The following is a 21,699-nucleotide window of genomic DNA, read 5'->3' as shown; positions in this document are numbered from 1 at the left end:
AATTCGTCAGAAATAGGCACAATCACGTGATTTCAGCGCAAACCAGTGAAAGTTGAAAACGAGGTGAAAACTATCACAAAACAAGTAAACTATCCATGATAAATTATCGCCCTTACGTGTCATTTAATTGAATGTCAGCGCAGGTCGTTTGACACGGCCATTAGGGGATACAAGATCATTTACGATGACAGTGCGCCATTTCTTAAATTAATGACTGTCCATCAACATTAGTGTATCACGTTTCGGCCCAGATTTCCCCACTTAGTGTGTTGGTGTGATCAGAAACACAAACATTTGTCTTACCACCAGTGAACAGTTGTTTTTATAAGCAGTTTTCACCTGGGGAGGGGGGAGCACTTGAAACTTCGAGGAGGACGGGGGGGGGGTTGTACTTAAATTCTTGGGATTTGGGCGGATACTAGTTGAAGTATATAATTGGTATATTAATCCTCTCTTTAGGGGAGAGGGGGGAGAAGGGTGTTGCAGGGCAGTGCCTCGCACCCCCCCTACTTTCCCCCCCTCCCCGAAGAGATGCCTGAAAGAAACTCCATTTATTAGATATAATAGATATCTAGCATCAATATTATATTTTTCAATGTATTTTTTCGTGTTCCCATAAGACACAATTTCAAATAGACACTGGGTTTGGGGGGGGGGGGGAGAATAAGAACGTCTCATAAGCTACATTACAGCCGAGTGACGTCCCATACTCCTGTTGGCCTAGTCGAGGACTAGATTTTTAACACGTTTTTCTTAACTCAGCTTCGCGTTTGTTTGTTTGTTTGTTTGGATGTTTGTTGTTAAAATTGACATCGAAAATTAGCCCACTTCTGATTGCTCTATAGATCTGAAATTTGGCATGCAGGTTACTTTCGCCTAACAATTTCAGATGCAATCATAAAAACTAGCAATTAGAGACCGTAATTAGCTTAATTTAATTACGCCCAAAGGACCATAAAATTGAGGACATGATTTCTAAAGATACCGACAAGACTGGAGGCTTGTTGACACAGTTACTTCGGCCCCAATCGATGTGAGCGCGCTGGCCGTGATCGTATAGTGGTTAGTACTTCGCGTTGTGGCCGCGACAACCCAGGTTCGAATCCTGGTCGCTCAAGATTTTTTTAGTCCGTGTATTTATAAACACTTAGTCAATTCATACTTAATCAAGTCATTAGATAAAGTAGAAAATAAACTATATAAAAAACTTTTTTAAAAACCACGTTTTTCATGTGTAGCAACGGACTAAAAAGGAGAAAATAAAATACTTAAAAAAAACTTTTTAAAAAACCACGTTTTTCTTGTGGACTAAAAAGTAGAAAATAACTATTTACATACATTTGATGACAAAAAACGTGGGTCGGGCAGATGGGTCGGGAAATTTGATGGTGAACGTACCCACGTTTTTTGTCATCAAATGTATGTAAATAGTTATTTTCTACTTTTTAGTCCACAAGAAAAACGTGTTTTTTTAAAAAGTTTTTTTAAAGTATTTTATCTACCAATAACAACAACAACAGCAGCTACACGGTAACTTTTCATACTTGACGAAGCACAGTATCACATGAAGGTGAATGCGTGTCCTCTTCTGTCAAGTTTGTTGTGATAAAGTACATTTTGTTTTCAGTTCCATGGGTCGGGGAGAAAGGGGTTGATAGTTTGTGTCTGTCATGTTCTGGCCGGGGGTAAAATGGGCCAAAATTGCGTGCCATTATCTATTGACGGCCTTTAATCAGTGACACGCCGAGGTACTTGGTATGCTTGTCAGCTTCTTTTTGCTCTTTAACTTTAAAGTTTTCTGGATCTATCTGTCCGATGTATTACTAAGAATGTATGTATTACATATTTTTGGGTACTTTACTTGGAACCCGTAATACTTAAAAAGTATATTGATTGATGTTTGGTTTCACAGCTATAGCCTGTATTCAGTTTAAGAGATCTCGTCGCCGCTAAGTTATTCTTTGCGTAATTATTAGCAGGATGTTGCAATCCGCAGTTAGTAAACAGAAAAATGTTATTTAAAACCTCAGCAGAATATCTTTTGTGACGTACATTGTTCATGAAAACACCTTTCATTATTCTTTGCTGTTGACAAACACCGTTGTTTTCTCAATGAAAGCTTACTCTCTTTCTATCCATCGCAGTTAATTAATACTGCGTTGTGTGTACGATCGAAGGGGGGGGGGTGGATAATTTTCTAATTTTTGTAGTTTTGATCGTGGTTTATAGTTTTAAATACTTCTCACATAATGAAGTGACCTGCGCTAGGACTGCTTGTTTTTGTCTAGTTGATATTATAGCACTCCTTTAACTTTTTAAAAGTAAAAATTCTTGGCCTACTAAGATAATTTGATGCGGTAACTGAGCACCGCTGAACGCACGTATTCACATTTTAAATCCAGCAATTAGTTTCATTTGGTTTCAATAATCAATGGTGCCTTAATTTTTAAAAGTCGGCATTTTTTTCAGAAAGTATAAATAGCCCTCACTTTTAGAAAGGCCCATGTTTCGATCCATTAAAGACATTTTTAGAAAAGCGTGCTAAAAATAGGCTAAAAGAAAGCGGTCGATTTAAGATGAAGTGAAGTAGCCAATGAACGTTGTAAACCCTGATCGACCCACCTGTGGGCATTTTGAGGTGATGCCTCTACATGGATCGCACGTTTCGTTGACCGTGGCATAATAACGGGTAGAGTGGTCAGTGTTAGAATAAACGCCGCCCACACTTTCCCCAATTATTTTTTAAATTTATTTTAAATAATCAACACGTTCAGTCACACAGTTCTGATCGGTGGGATCGATAAGCATCGAACAGCAAATTGCTTATTTAGATCGCATAAGTTATTACCCCTGTGGGGGGGGGGGGGTAACAACCCTGACCTATTTTCGTAACCAGATGCTCCCTGTATGTTCCGATAGACCGGGAGAAATGGGTGCTAGTGGTGTAAACAGCACCTTGTTTATTATGTCAGATGTCTTCACCCCGCAGCACGATGTCCCGCTGCCTCTTCTACTCGTTCAAGTGCCACTGCAGTGTAATTAAGAGCGGCACACGGTACATACAACATATACATAACCATTGTTTTATGCTGCAAACAAATTTGAAGGGGAAATTTTTTACTCTGTATTTTTCTCGGAGGTTCAAGGTAGTATCAACAAAGCAGGTTAAAGTACAGCGCTTACCTTGTTTTCTCGTATTCTGTAACGGCCAAAATTATAACTACAGCGTGAAGTATCAAAACATCTCAAGTTAATGGTAATGAACATTTTCATGGCAATCACTTTACATGTTTAATTTTAAATAAAAGCTCTGCTTGTCCTGGACTACATAACCCGCGTTTCTGCAGTAAAACTTAATCACACTATAAAGTAGCATGTTAAAATGTAATTGCAGTTTTAGGTGGTGCTTTAAATTCACTGGATTTTGACATGGGTATGCGTGTTATAAAATTTTAGCACCAGTTAACCGTTAACTGTTAACGCACACTAGATCTACCAGATAAGGATACGATTTTAGTTCGACACGGGTAAGTGATTTAATATTAACTGGATTTGGCATTGGTAGTTGGTTTAAAAAGCTTATCAACGATTGACGCGAACGATCAACATGTAAGGATAGGATATATTTTTTTCCATTTTAGTGCAATACTGAAAAGGAGTGTATTTTCTTGAAAGCATTCTATTTATTGAGAAGATACATACGTTAACATATCAAAAAGTGTCTGTGTAAAACTTAAACAACATTGACCATTCATGTTTCTCTACTTTGGCGTGAGAAGAACCGGGTAAACAACTGTGTTCGTATACACGGGTACAGCTGGAGCTTGTCAGTGTTTCCCGTTTCAACAGGAAATCTGATATGGCGCAATAAAAAAAAGTGATTACAATTTCGGGTTTGGTTTTCTGCAGTTTAAAAAAAAAAATAACATGCCATTTTATCAAGCATTCCTTGTGTGACGTACGTTCCTCGGGGGTGTTTCGATGCTGTTTGTACTGAGATCCACCTTTGTCCGTGTGAAATGGTGTAGGAAATAATGAGCTGTGTAACTTTAAAGTAAATAATAGAACACATTGTTAGTTCTTTCTACATCATAGTACTAGTTATAGACCATGATTCGTGTTGTTCAAAAGTATATATTTTTTTAAAAATAGTGTGTTTACTATAGTCTTTTGACAATCGTTTTTTAGCATTTCTGGGCTCCATGATAATCATGTTAGAAACATTCACGTTGTGATCAGGGGGTGAATATCGATGTTTCAAGTGACTTGCTGTCTTGAAAGCCTGGGTTTGTCAGTGTCAAGTTACAGGCATGAAGTCTCGAGCTATAAGATATTTTGTTAGCTCGTCTCCCGTGTTGAAACACATTCATGAAACAGATCTGGTCTTTACTACACACTATCGGTTTAAGATCTGCTCTTTAAGTCGTATTCAGTTTTAACACTCTAGCAGTTCAAGATCTGTCCTCTAATACCTATTCAGTGTAAACACAGTACCGGCTAAAGATCTGTTCTTTTATTCCCATTCAGTGCCAACCCAATACCTGTTGTATAGGCACCCTTTCATGTCATAAACTGAGAACGTGACCTGTTAACGCCGAACTAATTTCATTCTGAGACCCATAGTTATCCGAATCTGATATAGCTACTACATCTTTCGTTGTTTTTTAAAATATCATTAACGTATCATGCTTCGTCTGCCTTCGTAATCAGCAGCTTGACTTGGGTGTAGTTAATTAATTTAATTTCCTAATTGAGGCCGCCGTATTTCTCGCGTGAGATATTAACGTGAACATTTTTATCAATGCACACACAGGTTGGCTTCTATAATTAAGGTCGTGGCGGTCACACACGTTTTACCTCCGTCTTGTCTCTAGATACCATTTGTAATTAATAAACTACTGCCCCCCCCCCCCCCCCCCACACGTTTTACCTACCTCCGTCCTGTCTCTAGATCATTCGTAATTAATAAACAACCCACCCACCCACACGCGTTTAATCGTGCACTTATTTATATCTCAGTCAAATCGCTCACCCGTAAACCCCAAATGAGGGTGATAATTAAATATTAATGAAATGTCATTTTGAGTAATAGAGTGCTTAATTAAGTTGTTCACCCATAACCGTAGAATTTATTAAAAATATTTTTTTTTACCGGTAAACGTAAATAAGTATAATAACTAATATATAGCAATGCGCGGTACCACGTTTTCATTTTCATATAAAGGCTTCGGACTTTCACCATTCTAACAAACTAGTTGATCCGCTCCCACTAAACCCCAAAAGCGTGACATTACTTAAGTAAGCCGTCTAATTAACGTAATGCATAATGACTCCAGATGTGATATGTTGGATTGCCAGTGTAAAAGAATGTGTGTGTAGGGGTGGGGGCTGAAAGCAAATGTAATTAAAAACTCAATTCCATTTTTTAAAGTGAAATATCAAAACGGTTTAAAAAGTAATCTGTTGTGTTGTGGAATTTTACCAATTATTCTCTGTTGGGACGAACTGCTGTGCTAAACTTGCGTGCGTCATGAAATGGCCAATGTGAAAGGGGACCAACACTTAGCCTGAAATAAATGGGTACACAGGTGGGTGTACACACGCGCTTTTACACTGGTTGCTGCATAAACTGTGGCATACACTAACATACACACGTGTGTTTATCATATGCACATAAAAAACACAGAGAAACAAGTTCACTAAGTCACTCATTTATTTCGAGAAAACTTCAACAAGACCTAATATGTTAGTTTTTTACCGCCTCTCTTAAAGCTTAAATTTTTTTAAACGTAACGAATCATCCTATCGATCAGCTTGAATTTACAGTGTCCAGCTCCAACAATAGAGTTTATTTAGGCGGGGAGGGGAAGTTGAGCTAATGTTTGTACACGTAGATGCTTGCTAGCACCATTAGAAAGCTCGAAGCTTCAGGCCTCCTGTTGTTATTAATGACAGTGGCGTGGATGGTTGTAACTACTAATGTAGGGGATAGTGCGACCAATAAACCATTAGCGCTACACGTTGCACGACTTCGTGTAGTTCGAGACTCGACAGTCCTGTTTAGTTTTGGCGACGTCGTGTCTACACCTACAGCAATGAATCCTACCATTCATTATGTCTTCAAACTTCATTGCTGCCGTGGCATGCCGAGTGTTAAACTAGTGCTGCTCCGCGTTCACTAATTGATTGCATTTTTTCACAGCTTTTTCAATGTAAGTGTTTTTATAAGACGGATATTTTACTTGCTACATTCTCCGTGAGTGTGGAGGGAAGGTGACGGGGTATGCGTGTCGATCGCATGAAATAATTGTTTGTTCTACTAACATATTTGTCAGTTTTAGTCCGTATCGCTTGTTGGCTGTTGTAGGTACTGATTACCCTACTTTGCTATTAACGGATGCCGGCACTCAGTTTCTTTTATCGATAAGTACTGTAAGCCGTATTTTATAACGGAAACATACATTAGACGTCTACCAAAAGATCACCTTAAGCAGGTACGCAGAATTTTTTTTTAAAAGTACTATCCGTTTGTTTATGTGTTCATTAAATACCTGAAAGATATAATTATTAAATAATAACCGAAAAGTGCAATTAAGACATTGCAACAGTTTTTTACAATACTGTTTTGTTTTTATTACACTATTCAGCACGTTTGTTCCTTATTGCGCAACAGTTTGTATTTGCATGTTTGTCGGCGTTGTAGTGTTTAGTACATTTCAGCAATCGTATTACTAAACTCTTTAAATGCAAATGACATGTAAATTAATTAGTATCTTGTACTTTCCTAATGGACACACGCCAGTATTTGTTGTTGGGCGCTTTAATAGTCGACACAGTGGCGCCACGCCGTGGCTTTTAAATATTGACATTTGCCAGGTGATCGTCACAAACTCGGTTACCTTAGGCCTACCCAAATTAGCTTTGTTCCCATTTGTTTTTACGGCGGCTCATTACACTCGGTCGTTTCTTATCCCGGGACATGGCCGATGCAGTCAATTAGCAGGATGGCTTTTAATAAGCCGGATTTGCTCTTTGAAACTTGTTTTCTGCTTTTGAGTCGACTCGCCCCGGAAATGTACGGGAAGAACAGGTAGACCGTGTTGGGAGGGAGGGTGAAGTTAGCCAACACGTGAGTCAGTGCGACGTCACACTCGTAGATGGGAGGGGTGGGGGGTGGGGGTATGTTTTGGCGATGACGAGGAGGGTTCAGAGAGTCTGGCACACTAACTTTTCAATAAGTAATGTTAGAAATGGATTTTTAGCCGCTATTTCTCGATTTTTTAAGACTAAAAAAACATAATAAAAATTAATTAATATATTCTATGTTGACCGAACTTAGAAATTGTATTTTTGAGGTTGATGCTATAGGATTGGGGGGGGGGGGGTAGGTTGAGGTGTGACATGGAGTCTGGCTTTTTGTGACAGTGTGACGATGGTAGGGGTAGAGATGTTTTAAAAAGAATGACGTTGTTTTATGAATGACCCCTTACCGAATTACAGCCCCTCCAAAACAACGCGTCATTCGAAAATGTCCGCACTTTAGACGACTGTTACAATTATTGAGACCGTACTTTGCTATGAAATATTCATCAAACTATGCGAATTAAAATGACATTTAAATAACAGTTCGAGTTTATAAGATACCAATATCAGGATATGGTTTTAAATGTGTCGGCAAATACACGTCGAATGTCTGGGTGTGTGCTCAGTTTAAAAAAAAAAGTTTCTTCGCTTTAATTAAACCGTTTGCTCTAAATTAGAGACCTGACCAAGTTGGTGATTACGGTGGAGGGGGAGGCGGTGTTGTCATCCTGTGATACACAGCGGCTTATTTTCCGTTATCCCGTGCCTGCCTTGACGATCAGCCCGGAGAGGCGGTCTGGGGGGAAGGAAAACACGGGGAAAACAATAGTATTAGTCATTAATTGACATTCCATGCATAGCTGTACATAGGACACTATTGATTCTTTTGTTTATTTTTTCATCCGGCCACCTAAACGTAGCTGTGCGGGGTTGGTGGGGGGGGGGGGGGGGTGATGGTGATTATCCTGGTTTTTTTTTTTCTTCTGGCTGAATATATCTACTCTATTTAATGAAAGCTTTTACATCAAGAACTTCTGATCCAGTAACATGTTTTACCGTCCATCCATTCAATACTTACCATGTTTGGTTTCTTAGTGATGGAGATCAGATAATGTTGTTTGACAATAAATACAACTTTTTTTCCCCAGGCATGTGGGGGGGGGGGGGTTTGCCTTCCTTCAGCCTTGAATTTCCTGCTCTGACCTTACCTTTCCCCCTCCCCTCCCCAATAACTTAAAATTATCTCTGGAAACGGGTTAAAGTTATACAAAATTGATATTCTTTGTGTGTGTTTTTGTTTAACCTGGGGAAATAAATGAAAAGTTAGTTCATATTTTACAATTGCGGCAGTTTTAATTTTGCAACCAATTTCTGAAACAACTTTGTAATATGTAAAAACATTGTCTTGAATCACCACCCATATCACCTTGTGAAACACATTGTCTCCTACCTTTTAACCTTCATTCTGACATAAATTAAGTACTGACTGAACACATTTCTTAATTAAGGATGTTGTAGTGTGGTGACGCAATGAATATAAAAAATCTCAGCCATATATTATCTACAATTTCTAAGGCTTAATAGGACAGTTTTATTCTTTTCTTTATGAAGCCAGGCTCTATTAGTAAGGGATTCTCCATTTTTATTTGTTATATGATATGTAATTAAATTAAAATGTTTTGATTTAATTATTTTAAATTATTTTGTGACGTGATTCTTTTATAAGTATGTATTATTTAAAATCATGTAGCCTACTGCAGATATATTATTACAGTTAACTACTATCTGAATATTATATTCATTATATTAGCTGTTAACTTTAGTTTCAAACATTGTTTAAAATATCAGATTAGTGAATTTAAAAACAAACCAAAAATAGTTAAACTTTTTATAAGCTGTTATAACCTAGCTGTTACATAGTAATGAGACAGATGTAGTGAATTACTTCAGTGCAATATAATTATACATTGACATTAATGAACATCTTTTTACATTTCATTTTTTATTTCAGGTATAGAATATGATAAGTTAGTTGGTTAGAAAACAATGGACAAAATAAAGAATCTAATTAGCCCTCGAACGCGAAGAAAAAAACTGGAGTATGCTGCTGGTGATACAGGAGTCAGTATTGTGCAAGCCCCTCGAATCTTTGGAGTGTCTCTTGAAGACCTCATGGAGAATGCACCGGAAGATGCCAAAGTGCCACCGGTGGTTAGCAGAATTTGCGAGTTTATTTACAAATACGGTAATTGTGCAAAAAAAAAGATTTTCTTCTAATAACAAGTACAGAATATTTTAGATAAATTGTTCATAGCCGCTGTTGGCAGAAAGTTAGAGTTAAAATTTAATGTACTGAACCTATCAATATTGCATCTCAAGAACCATATTTGCTAGTGTACTTCTACTAAACTTAAATTTTAAATAACTTGAAAAATTTGATAAATTCCATTAATGTTATAATTTAGGTCTTATATATAAATAAATAAATATATATATATATATATATATATATATATATATATATATATATATATATATATATATATATATATATATATATATATATATATAATTTCCTGATGTATACTTTGGTGTAGGTCTGGACAATGTGGGCTTGTTCCGAGTCAGTGGAAGTGTAAAAGTTGTGGAGAAGATGCGCATGCAGTTTGAAGAATCAGGCGACGTAGATTTGGAACAAATGAATGATGTGCCTGCTACTGCTGGTCTGCTGAAAGTTTTTCTCAGAGACTTGCCTGATACACTAGTTCCTGAACGGCTGACACGCACATTTTTTTCTCTTATCCAAGGTAGTGTTTAGTCTTCATTTTAAAAATAATTTCATACTTAATGTAACTTATTTAAACACTTATTGTTATGAGAAAATGCAGTTTATAAAAGTCATCTCAGCAAGACTGCCCCAACTCTGCCTCCAGTCTGGGTTACTTGAAGTCAGCTGTGCTTAGTGGAAGCCACATAAACTATTTATAAGTAGAGCTTGCAGAAACATGTTCACTCTCCTCTATTTGCCCTTTTGACTGATAGGTGAAGGGCTTTTTACTGCAACCTTTACATAAATATATGTGTTTACTTTAAACAATTGTATGCTTCATTTATGTAGGTCTATTATTGTGCATGGAATGTCAATTATTTTAAATTCCAAACTTCTTTTCCTTTAATACCATAAATGTTTGAATTGAAAACACATGCATTGTGTTTGTCAACTAAAAACCATATCAGTTGGCTGAAAGCCAATTCTCAACACAAGGACATGTCTTTATACATTCCTTCTACCTTGTTATGCAAGCCAATGACATTTATTTGATTTACTCATATTTACTGGAACTTAGTGTATATAATATGAATCAATCTTGATATAACTAGATCTATTTTAAGATACAAATTTGTGTAACAAAATATTTTAGCCAGATTTTTTTCCACAAAGGTTTTTAAAAGAAATGTGTGGTATATAAGCGTCAGTCAACCTGCTTCATTAGGCCATACTCAAGGGCTGTTTAGCCATCATTTAACTGACCGTCAGATACACACACCAATAGTGCTTGGAAGAACCACTACATTTAATGAGATTTATTCACTATAAAATCTTATTAAACCAGAATGTTGTTCAAACAAAAGTAATAATTAACACATGACCTCTACTATTTTTAGATACACAAATTAGTAAGGAGCAGCTTTTGAGTGATTTGAAGAAAGTGCTTGCATTGATGCCATCAGAAAATTACAACTTACTCAAGTATATCACATCACTGCTGGTTATGGTAGCTAAAAATGAATTTGACAACAAAATGTCCGCTTACTCATTGGCTATTTTATTTGGACCCAATGTTTTCAAGTAAGCTCTGTTTTAAAATCAAGTTTAAATTTCAAATAAAGCGTATTGAATCAATATAAGTTATGTGGAGCATTAAGTAAAAATTATGTTTGAATTATTTCTTCATAGGTATGAGCTGACATCAGGAATAGATGGGCTTAGAGATATGGATTCAAGCAAGGACATCATGCAACTTTTTATCTCAGAGTTTGATAAATTGTTTGTTGAGAATGGTCAACCTAGCCCAAAGGATTTCTGGGTAACTAAGTTCAATCATTTACTATTGTAGTTGTTGATGGGATATATTTTTGACATGTAGTTTGTACAAGTAAAAAGGTATTGTATTTTTAAAAATGAAATATTGATATAACATCTTGTTATTGTAAAATAGCGTCACTGATTATATGGAATATTTGGAAATAAATAAATTTAGTCAATTTTATATAATTGCAGAAAATGGTGGGGGTAGGAAGTTGTTTATCAATTAACATTTTTGTATTCTTATACACAGATTTCTGACCATAGTTAATCTACTCTAATGAGATATGAGGGCAACTTAGATATATGAAAATCAGACATTGCTTAAGAAATATACTTGTTTTAAAGTAATTATTTTTTAAAAATTATGATTTAGGAGAAACTAAATAAAAAAAAGGTGCCGCCTCCAAGACCACCCCCACCTAAAGTCCAGTCACTGCCAATATTCTCTTCACCGTCAGCAGAAAGTATTACTTCGATGACTTCCTCAATTTCATCTACAACTTTGGACTACAGGCCTATTCCTTCACCGAGAAAGGTTTATATAGAATTAAGTTTTATGCTGAGCAACATATAAAATTTAAATTCTTTCACTGTTTCCGCTCTTGTGTTTCACAACCATGTATTTAAAGAAATGTATTTATATTTTTCTAGATGAAAAATTTGTATGACAGCAGTTCTGGTTCTGACATGGAAGGCCAAACTCCTCCAAAATTTTCACTGCATGGCTCAGTTCCTTTGTTTAGTCCACGAGATTTTGAATATACTAGGGCTCATTCACCTTTCACTCTTGAGAAGTAAGTTTAGAAATATACTTCATATACTCTTCGGAAAGATGTTAAATTTTTAGAATATATTTACTGGTTTTTTTCTCTGCATAATTTTAAAAAAGTAATAAATGTCTATTTAGGGGATTTTTTTTTAATATGATGGAATATTTTGCAAATCCATTTTATTTCTTTTAATGGTTTATTAAAGAAAACAAAAGTTTTCCACTTCCAGAAGATTTCAGGCCAATAAAAATGTATGTAGCGATAGATTTGAGTGTCATAATACTAAATCACGACTTCCTGATTTCAGTGACACTCACAGCATTATTGAGTCCCCTATGATTACAGCTAGAACCAACGAGTAAGTAAAAATACACAATTAAAAAAATAAATTACCTTATGTTGTTGTTAGCACGAGTAATGAAGAGTTTTTCTTTACTGAATTAATTTTTCTTGCTAACCCCTTTAGATTTGTTGAAAAGACCATAGTTGAGACTATATCTGAGCACATATTTGGAAGGATTGACTTCAATCAGAACTCTGGAGTGCAGTGTAAGTTTGATGTTTGTTATGCTGCTTTTTTCTTCTCTAAAAATATATTATTCTATTTTAAAATGATCTTTATTTTTTAAATTCTATTTCTTTTAGCTCCTAGAAGCAACTCGAATTTTTTTGACGACATTGAATTAATAGAAAGGTGGGTATTAAAGGAATGTACTACAGATTTCCCTAGGCTAATTGTAGCCTATTTACCATTTATCTATTAATAAGTAACATATAATATGTAAAAGACTTTACATTGCTAATAAAGTTAACTTTTAATAAATAATTTCACTTTTCTACAGCTCTGTTGATCCTCATTTAGATGCACCAGATACGATTAAACGTAAAAAACATCAAATATCAATTAGAAATTCAGAAATGGTAAGTTACAATTAATACTATATACAAATAAACTGGTAGTGATCTCCCCTAAACTTTCTCGAATATTCTTATATAAAACAACAGGGGATGGTAACTGGGGATATAGTTATGATTTTTAATCCATTTTAAATACTGAAACTTTTAAAAATAGAATAGAATCTCAGTAAAAAACAATTGCGCACCAAGCGAACGCCTAATAAAGGTGTGTATAATGGTGCGCAATAGTATTAGTACTTTAAAAATTTACATTAGTTTTTTGAGAAATCGGAAGTAGCGTAAATTACTACTTCCGGTCAACGGAAATTACTCAAACTTTAACAGAAGGTAGAGAATTAGATCTTTTACTTACATGTGAAATTTCATTTATCTATCTGAAATAGTACTCAAGTTATAGGCTTTTGAAAAATTCAAAGTAGAAAAAGTACCACTTCCGGTTGTCGGAAATCGCTCAAAAGTTGATACGGATCTACGATTTTAATATAATACTTATATATGAAATTTCATCAACCTAGCTGTAACGGTACTCAAGTTATCGTGTTTACACACGGACAGACACACACACAGACAGACACACACACACACAGACATACGGACAAGATTGCAAAATTATGTTTTTCCGTATCAGTGAGGTGTAAAACGTCGAGATTTGTAAAAATCTCGATTTTTTTTTTTGCACGATTACAATACTTTCTCTATACTACGTATATACGAGAAAGTAAAAATGTTAGCTATTATTATTGATTGTGTATTTTTAGTAATTTTATAGGAGTATAGTTATCAGATGAACATTCATTAGCTTGTTTTTTTTTTTTAAAAATCATTTTGCTCTTCTGTTATAACAGGATGAAACATCTGAGGAAAATAATGTGTGAGTATAAAAGTTTTAGACTTCATCTAAAAATAAATAATATTTAATTATTAGTTATCATTGACTTAATGTTATTTCTTTCTTATGTATTTTAAAATATAAAAACTTATCATTTTTAGGCAAGATTTTGATGACGTTGAAAGGAACAATATTTTAACTGGGGTAAGGTTATAATTTACCTGTTTCTTTCATTATTTAAATGTACATTCCTCTTAAATAGACATTAAGACTGTATTGATGCTGCTTAAGTCACAACTTACAGTGAGATTAAGCTAAAAAAAACTGAAGATGATGTTTCATGATAACAGTAGAATTACCATCAACAGTCTATATAATTATGAGCCTATTAACCCTTTTCCGGCCGGGGCATCCAAACTATTTTACTATGAAAATGAACCATTTGAGAAATAAAACATATTATTTTGCACTTCTGCCAGTATCTTCAAAATATCATTATCAATGAGACTTCCGCTAATGCACGTGAATAAACATACTATACATAGTTGGGCAACCCCTGGTGCACCGGACTGCACTATACAAAATTCACGGGCGACCACTGGTGCATAGGTCCGTAAAGGGTAAAGCTATTAAAAAAGTCTCATTTTGTCTGTTAAAAATGGCTCTCACATGACATTTATAGAGGTGGTGTGCACAAAACATATAAAAACATATTAATTAATATTTCCCCCCCCCCCCCCCCCCCCCCTATTTTAAATTATAGCCTTTCTTGTGGCAATGTTATGATAAGGTTTTATTGTCCAAAATAAAAAGTCTATTCATCAGTACTTATTTGTTTCGAATAACTTTGCTACTTCTCATTTGTTATAAATACTATATTGTGTGTTTATTTTAGATTTTGTATAAAATGATAATTTCCTTTAAATAGCTAATGAAGTAATAGCTTATACTTTACCTATAACTTTGCATCATTGTGGGCATCTAGCATAAGAAGCCTCAGGGTCCACCACGGCGCACGCCCAGTCGCAAACATAGAAGAAGCTGGGAAGCTGACACTAGCAATGAAACCCTTAGCACCTCTCATCCAAGTTCCAACACTAGTGAGGTCACTCAAACACAAGACCTGAATCATTCTCTTAACCACTCGCAGGCCGATAGGGACAAGGAGAATGAAGGGAAAAAACAAGAGGGTAGATTGGACAGAGGAGATGGGAGCCCTACAATTAAAACCAAAAATATGCGCAGGAGTGACAACAAGGCATTGTTACCCCAGTCACTGAGTTTACAGAATACTCAAGAGTCTTCCACAAACCAGACTTCCCCTGTATCAAATGGTGTGATGGACCATTCACCAAGTAATGGAATTAAACTATTTATACCACCATTAGATCTCTCAACCCTGCATGAACATATCGATGGAATAGGTAAGCACTGGAATGCTTTCTGCCCTTTATACTTTCGCTTATTTTTTAAGTTATTTTGTATTTTATTATCAAAAGTAGGAGGTGGCATTTCTCTTTTAATGAATTATGTTATTAACCTTAGCTGTTGTTTTTTTTAAAATAATAGCTCATTCTGTATCACATTTAACACTAAATATCTTAGAAAAAATGTGTTACATTGTGAAAAGCTTATTATTGGTTGTTTTATTTTCATACTATTTAGAACCTATACCTATATCCAAGAAAGAATGTTCTGACACTCAAATCTGGATCAAAACAAATCACCTGATGGTTTCAGAAGACCATGTTGCAGTAATATCACCTAGGTCAAATAAATTGAAGAAACAGCATGAGTAAGTAATGTAACTTTACATTTGATTGCTCAAGGGTGGGTTTTTTTTAATATCTCAAAATATACTTGTTTTTATGCCTGTAACATATCAATTTTTTTTAAAATCTTTTAAGCTATTGAAAACTTGTTTGAGTGAGTTTTCCCATTAAACAGAAATCTCTCTTTTTAAAATATGTGGATTAATTATTTCTATTAACTAAAAAGTTTCTGAAATTTTTGAGTGGTTTTACCTTTTTGTCAAAATTATGATGTATGTTTTACAAATTTTAATTGAATCAATATCTTGTATAAATAATTTTTAAAAATAAAAGTATGATATGTAAATTTGTATTCAACTTATTAGATTGATTAAGCTAGTAGTTTTCCAAGAGCATGTCCAAAATTAAGTCATTTTTTTCTAGTACTAAACTTAATTTGTTTTTTTAGTGAGAACTTTGAATAGTAAAATGTTCTTTCTAAAACTTTACTAGACTTATGAACTTTTTAAAAATACTTGAAAACGAACAGCCCACTGAATTCACTTAGTTAGGCGATGTATATCTAACTGGTGTTTGCATAAGTCACTTATCAGATTACTGTAAACCATTTTCTAGCTGGTGTGAACCAGATTCAACAGCACCTGTTGTCTATGAGGCACCAATGTCACCTAGTGCATACTGTAGCAGTGGTCTGTTCAGGTGACATGACCTTATTTTCCTGTCATTTAAATATATAAATAATTAAAGCAGACATTGCCAAGGATCACCTTATGATGGAGGTTTCCAAAATAATGTCATGCCTCACTGAGATATGATAAGATTGCAGTTTTTATCTAAATTTGCACACTGTTCGTTATTCTCAATAATTTGATGATTTACATTTATTATATTAACTGTTGAATTACAGGTTTTATAGCTAGTTGGCTTAAAACATGTGATTAAAGTAGCCAAAACTGCATGACATTATTTAAGGATGGCCCCTTGGTTGCTTACATTTTGATATTTTTAAGCTGACCAAATTTTTAGCCATTACTTAAAAGTGCTTTTTAAAATTAATTGACCATTTTTTAATTGCTTTATTAAAATTATGTGTCTGTGATATTTTTTTAACTTATTGTGTGATCCATTGACAATGAAATATTTTAATATATTTGCTTTGGTACTGGCACCTCTTGCTTATACAATTGTTACACTATGTAAGCTAGAAAGCAACTTAAAATTATTGCTTCCTTGTATAACTTGCATGTTTCTTATCACTAAATCCATACTTTGTGACAAAGATTTGATATCAATTTACAAACTGTTGTTAATCTATTTTAGAATAATTTCTTGTATTTATTCAAGCACTTTGGTTACATATTTTCTACACTGCAGTAATGTAAAATCTGTAACTGTTCATGAATGGCCATGGTGTCTTTAAAATACTGTGTAACAAGTTTAGTGTAACTAAATTCTCTTACCACAGTTCAAACCGAAACCTAGATATTTTATACTGATGTTTAACTGTTCATAAAAATTATTTTTTTTTAATCATCCAATTTTCATTTTAAAAGATTGATTTAACTTTTGGGAACAGGACATAACCCATCCTCAGTTGACTTTTTTCATTTTCCCACCTTCAATTACTCCTTCCCTCCTCATCTGGCTTATAACAAGAGTTGTATACCATTTTTTCATTACTTAGTTAAACTGGCTGAGAAAGATTTAGTATGAATTTAAAATATTTCTTTATTATTTATTTTGAAATCACTGTCTCTTTTAAATTGTATGTTGCCCCAATTTATTGTGTTCTTTAACATACATAGTGGGCGTGAGGGGTGTGTCTTATTTCACCATCATCTCATTCTAGACATTTTACCAATGCTGCTTCATTCTGTTTTTTATTTAATGATGGAAATAGGTACATAGGAACTTTTCTGACAATGTATTTTTTAGACTGCAGAAATTATTTTATATAACATTAATAGTGTAATTCAGACTATAGATTATGCTCTAACATCTACCCAGCATATCAGACAAATAAGCAAAAAATGTCAGTGTACAACAAACATCAAGAAACAATTGTTGAAATCGGATCAGTATCATTTAAAATGTGTTTTAAAAATGAAAAAGAAAAATTGAGGTTTGACCTTTATTGTGTAACAATTTTTATAGTAAGCAAAATCTTACATTAAATCTGTCAGATAACAGAATTAATGAGGGGGGGGGGTTACCCAACCCCAACTTTTATAGTAAGGCCAGATGATTATTGATGGTCTCATATCATCACTCTTATGCCTAATGTCTTAGTTAATTAATTTTAATATTAAATCCTTTTTTTTTCTGAATTGTATCACCCTTTTAATTAAAATAAAATAAAAAGTACCTAATAGCATGTAATTTATCTATTGTAATTGTAAAAAAAAGTAGCACATCACATGATTGTATTTCTGTTGTAATATAGTCACTCTGCCCACCTAAAAAGGTTTTGTCAACAGACTGTTGTGCTAATCTGACTAAATTGTTTATTTGGGATCTTCCTTCTTAGGGCTTATTTTATTAAATTTGTGCTACTGCTTTCCTATTAGTACTTATTTGTTAAAAAAACTTTGTAAATGAATTAACTTAAATTATTTCAATAATAAGTTAAAATAGTTGTGAAATATAAATTGTTTGAACCCAAATTTTTAAAACTGAGATCATTTGACTTCTGAGGTAGTTAATATTTTATCAGTAACAATTAATAATCAGAGATCAATTTAATAATTTGATATTTTATTTTTGTTCAACAGAGCATCATTAAATACTGATATCCCTCCTTCACCACCTGTGCAGCAAGATTTATACAAGAAATACAGGTAGTTTCTGATATTTTTAAAGTGTTCTCATCTATATTCTTGTATTAATAAATTAGCAGACTGAAATATTAAATTTGTATTTCAATACTAAATGCATTAGATATCATTAGTCCTTAATTTTCATCTAATTTTTCAGTGATGATGATGGTACTTATCGCCACCGACAAATTACAAAGAAAATCCAAGGTACTCATTTTCTAAAGTATGTTAGAATATGATATAGTTATTGCACAGAATTTTGCTTAACTATTGCGTTTTACCAGTCATAACATTGGTTTGTTTTACAATGTAGACAAGTAATTCGCTGTTGTTAACTTTTATTACACTAAAACTAATTTTCAACAATTCTGAATGACTTATAAATAATTATCTATTTTTTTTTAAAAGGTTTGAAAAAGAAAATAAAAACATTTGAGGAAAGCTTTGAAAAGGAGCATGGCTACAAGGTAAAACAATTTGTATTCTAACTAATGAATTATAAATGTATTTTTTTTTAAAAGTAAATTTTGGTAATGGAATTATCAACATAATTTCTTCTTAAAGCCAACACATGGAGAGAAAGCAACCCAGCCTGATATTAAGAAGTACATGAATGAGTTATCAAAAGCTAGAAAAGACCTTAAGCGTGAGTTGGGCTTAACCACACACTTTAAACATTATCTTTTTTTCCTCTTAATAACCAAAGCACTGATAAATTACCTTTTTACAAAACTGATCCTCTGTTTTTGAAAATAATTATGTAATTAAACTCAGTGTCTAATAAGAATATCAAATATCTTACAAAATGCATGAATTGCAACTGAAATAATACAACAACAAAAAATCTTTAATAAATAAATCAGGTTTAAAAGAGGAGACTGAAAAAGGTAACAGATCTCGTCACAACAGTGGCGCGTCATCATCTGGGGTGGAACAATCTCCACCAGTTGTTCCCACTGTGTTTACAACACTGGAGTACATCCTTCAATGTTTGTCTGACAAAAGACAGGAATGTGGAAGACCTGAAGAAGTTACAGTAATGAGAATAAATTTAAATAAAAAAAAATTTTAAAAATTTAAATCGGCCTAAACCATCAAAATATATGTAACTTTTAGTGAAGCTTGTTTTAAACTTTTGCAGCAAATGACTAGGGATCAAGTTCAAGAAGAAAAACTAGCTGTACAAAGAGCTCTACTTCATTTTGAAAGCTTACATGGAAGACCAGTAAGTACCAAAAATATTTAATTTTAAGCAACATTCATCATCATCATCATTCCTTTGTGGCCCCTGGGGAGCAAAGGGCTGCAGCCACACATCTCCAGCGGACTCGGTTTTGGGCTGCTCCCCTAATTTGTGCCCATGTGAGCCCAGCTGTTTTCGCCTCTTCTTCAACTGTTCTCTTCCATGTTTTCCTTAGCCTGCCCACCCTCCTTTTTCCCTGGGGATTCCAGTCCAAAGCATGTTTTGCGATGTTTTCTTTTACTTTTCTTAATGTGTGTCCGATCCCTCCCCATTTATGGGCCTTGATATCTTTCTCTATTGGCTGTTGCTTTAAAATTTCCCACAGGTGAGCAACATTAATCCAAGTTTACTGTAAAATCTGTAACATAAATTATTTACAAGCTTGAAATTTATATACATGTACCTCTCTTTACAGACGAGCAAGGAAGATCGAGACATCATGAGACCATTGTATGACAGATATAGATCTGTCAAAAGGATGCTGGCTAAACCCATGTCTGTAAGTTTTTTTAGTGTTACAATTTTACAATTTGAAAGTTTCTTAATGTTAATACAATTTTATAATTTAAAACTTCTAAAAAAAAATTTCATATATAGAGGGTCGTAAAAAAATATATTTTGAATATTTTAGCCTCGAAATTCCCTTGAACTTCAAACAGTTCCTGAAGATCAGATGATGGAAATACCTCGTTCTTTCGTTGTAAGTATTTTGTACATCTTAAAAATAATACTTCTAAAAGATGATTTATATAAATTTATTATTTGCTTTACATAATGATAACTGACTTACAAAGATGATTAAACTATCACCTCTTCCATCAGCGGAACCCAATACATGTTCATGTGCCTACTGCAGACAGTGAAGAGGACAGCAACAATCATCAAGAATCTGGTACCGTGGATTTTGGCCTTGTGTCCCGAGACTTTAATGTCATGAGAGATTTAGATCTCCCTGCATCTTATAGTAAAGGCACTGATAAAGGTCTACAACAAGCTGGAGGAGGGGGGAATGAAGTGAAGGAGGATTATGGTGGAGGAGATGCACATCTTCATGAGCTATCTCTGTAAGTTAAATTTAGTTCTATTTTGATATTAATAGTGTCTTTCTGTTCTAAACAAAATCCACAATACCATTTTTTTTTTTAATTTTTGTGTGCGAACTTCACTAACACATAAATAAAGGTAGCTGCATGTGGACAACACAAACTGTTTAGTAACTAAAGTAGTATGTTTTAATAACACCCTTGAACTTCTTGACAAAGTTGGGTTTTTTCAACTATGGCCTGTCATTTGTTTTAGGACAGAGTTGCATGCTGAAATAGAATCATCCAGAAAAATGAAAAAACATCTGAGGAGATTGCTTAGAGAATTTGAAGAAAGTTTTCTCCAGAAGAATGGAAGGTTAGGACTTATTGTTTAGAAATTGTTTTTAGTTACAATTTTTAAGTTTATGTAATACTTTCAGAGGTCATAAGCTTATTCTAACAGTTATTATGCATGTTCTGTGAGTACAAATTGGTACAAATGAATGTTGGTGCTGGTGTATAATGAAGTGTAAAGTGCATAAAAAGATAGGGATGTGAAGGGTAGAGAACGTTGTTGCTATAGAATGAATGCTAGAGAGTTCGGGTTATGCTGCTGATGTGTGAGGTAACCTATGTCCTGTCAATAATAAGTCTACTGGGATACTAAACTCACAATGTTAGCACTTTGAATAAAAAACCCAAAAATAGAAAGAAATAAGTATCCTGTCTTGTATATTCTCGTTGTGTGACCAAGAATAGAACGCCCACAGTAATGGTATCATAACACTAACTGATGTGAGAAGATCTGATTACTGGTGATCCTTAGTGGATATTGAAGTACTTTGATGGTTTCAGGTTTCATGTCAGGATGTTCTTCCATTGCTTCATCTCAGGATCTTCCTATTTATTTGTAACTTGAGATTATCTTATATTACTGAACATCAAATGTTTGTTATAAATATTAGGTCTGTATGACTACATCATTTCAGTCTATACTAATTTCAATATTTTTTAAATTTTGATTTCAGGAAGGTTCTTAAGGAAGACAGACATCCTTTGCAAACAGAATATAAAGATTACAAGGTTGGTTTGCTTTTTCAAACCAGTACTAAAAGTACAAATTAAGAACAAAAAATTAATATGTTGAAATTTT

The 21,699-nt window shown here is 34.0% G+C and overlaps 1 protein-coding gene across 8 annotated transcripts in view; it reads left to right on the top strand.

Moving 5' to 3' along the window:
- LOC131955783 (protein FAM13B) overlaps window positions 1-21,699 on the top strand; it is a 29,405-nt gene that overhangs the window by 3,899 nt on the left and 3,807 nt on the right. The window contains exons 1-27 of one of the 8 annotated variants that reach the window (XM_059320043.1): window positions 1,732-1,755; window positions 9,095-9,328; window positions 9,681-9,890; window positions 10,750-10,933; window positions 11,042-11,171; window positions 11,547-11,708; window positions 11,825-11,967; window positions 12,251-12,301; window positions 12,410-12,492; window positions 12,589-12,637; window positions 12,786-12,864; window positions 13,707-13,732; window positions 13,852-13,894; window positions 14,676-15,114; window positions 15,356-15,485; window positions 16,078-16,161; window positions 18,234-18,299; window positions 18,436-18,485; window positions 18,687-18,745; window positions 18,843-18,924; window positions 19,142-19,314; window positions 19,420-19,503; window positions 19,937-20,020; window positions 20,153-20,221; window positions 20,344-20,585; window positions 20,821-20,922; window positions 21,575-21,629. In XM_059320043.1, the coding sequence (XP_059176026.1) occupies window positions 9,130-9,328; window positions 9,681-9,890; window positions 10,750-10,933; window positions 11,042-11,171; window positions 11,547-11,708; window positions 11,825-11,967; window positions 12,251-12,301; window positions 12,410-12,492; window positions 12,589-12,637; window positions 12,786-12,864; window positions 13,707-13,732; window positions 13,852-13,894; window positions 14,676-15,114; window positions 15,356-15,485; window positions 16,078-16,161; window positions 18,234-18,299; window positions 18,436-18,485; window positions 18,687-18,745; window positions 18,843-18,924; window positions 19,142-19,314; window positions 19,420-19,503; window positions 19,937-20,020; window positions 20,153-20,221; window positions 20,344-20,585; window positions 20,821-20,922; window positions 21,575-21,629 (3,078 nt within the window). In that variant the 5' untranslated portion in view covers window positions 1,732-1,755; window positions 9,095-9,129. The other 7 variants (XM_059320042.1, XM_059320041.1, XM_059320040.1 and 4 more) reach the window with 7 other exon arrangements.

This window comes from Physella acuta, unplaced genomic scaffold (genome assembly GCF_028476545.2).
Source record: "Physella acuta isolate Inbredline_101_S28 unplaced genomic scaffold, ASM2847654v3 ptg001101l, whole genome shotgun sequence".
NCBI classification, from domain to species: domain Eukaryota; kingdom Metazoa; phylum Mollusca; class Gastropoda; family Physidae; genus Physella; species Physella acuta.
Note: the sequence above shows the minus strand (reverse complement) of the source record. Positions and strands in the feature narration are given on the sequence as shown.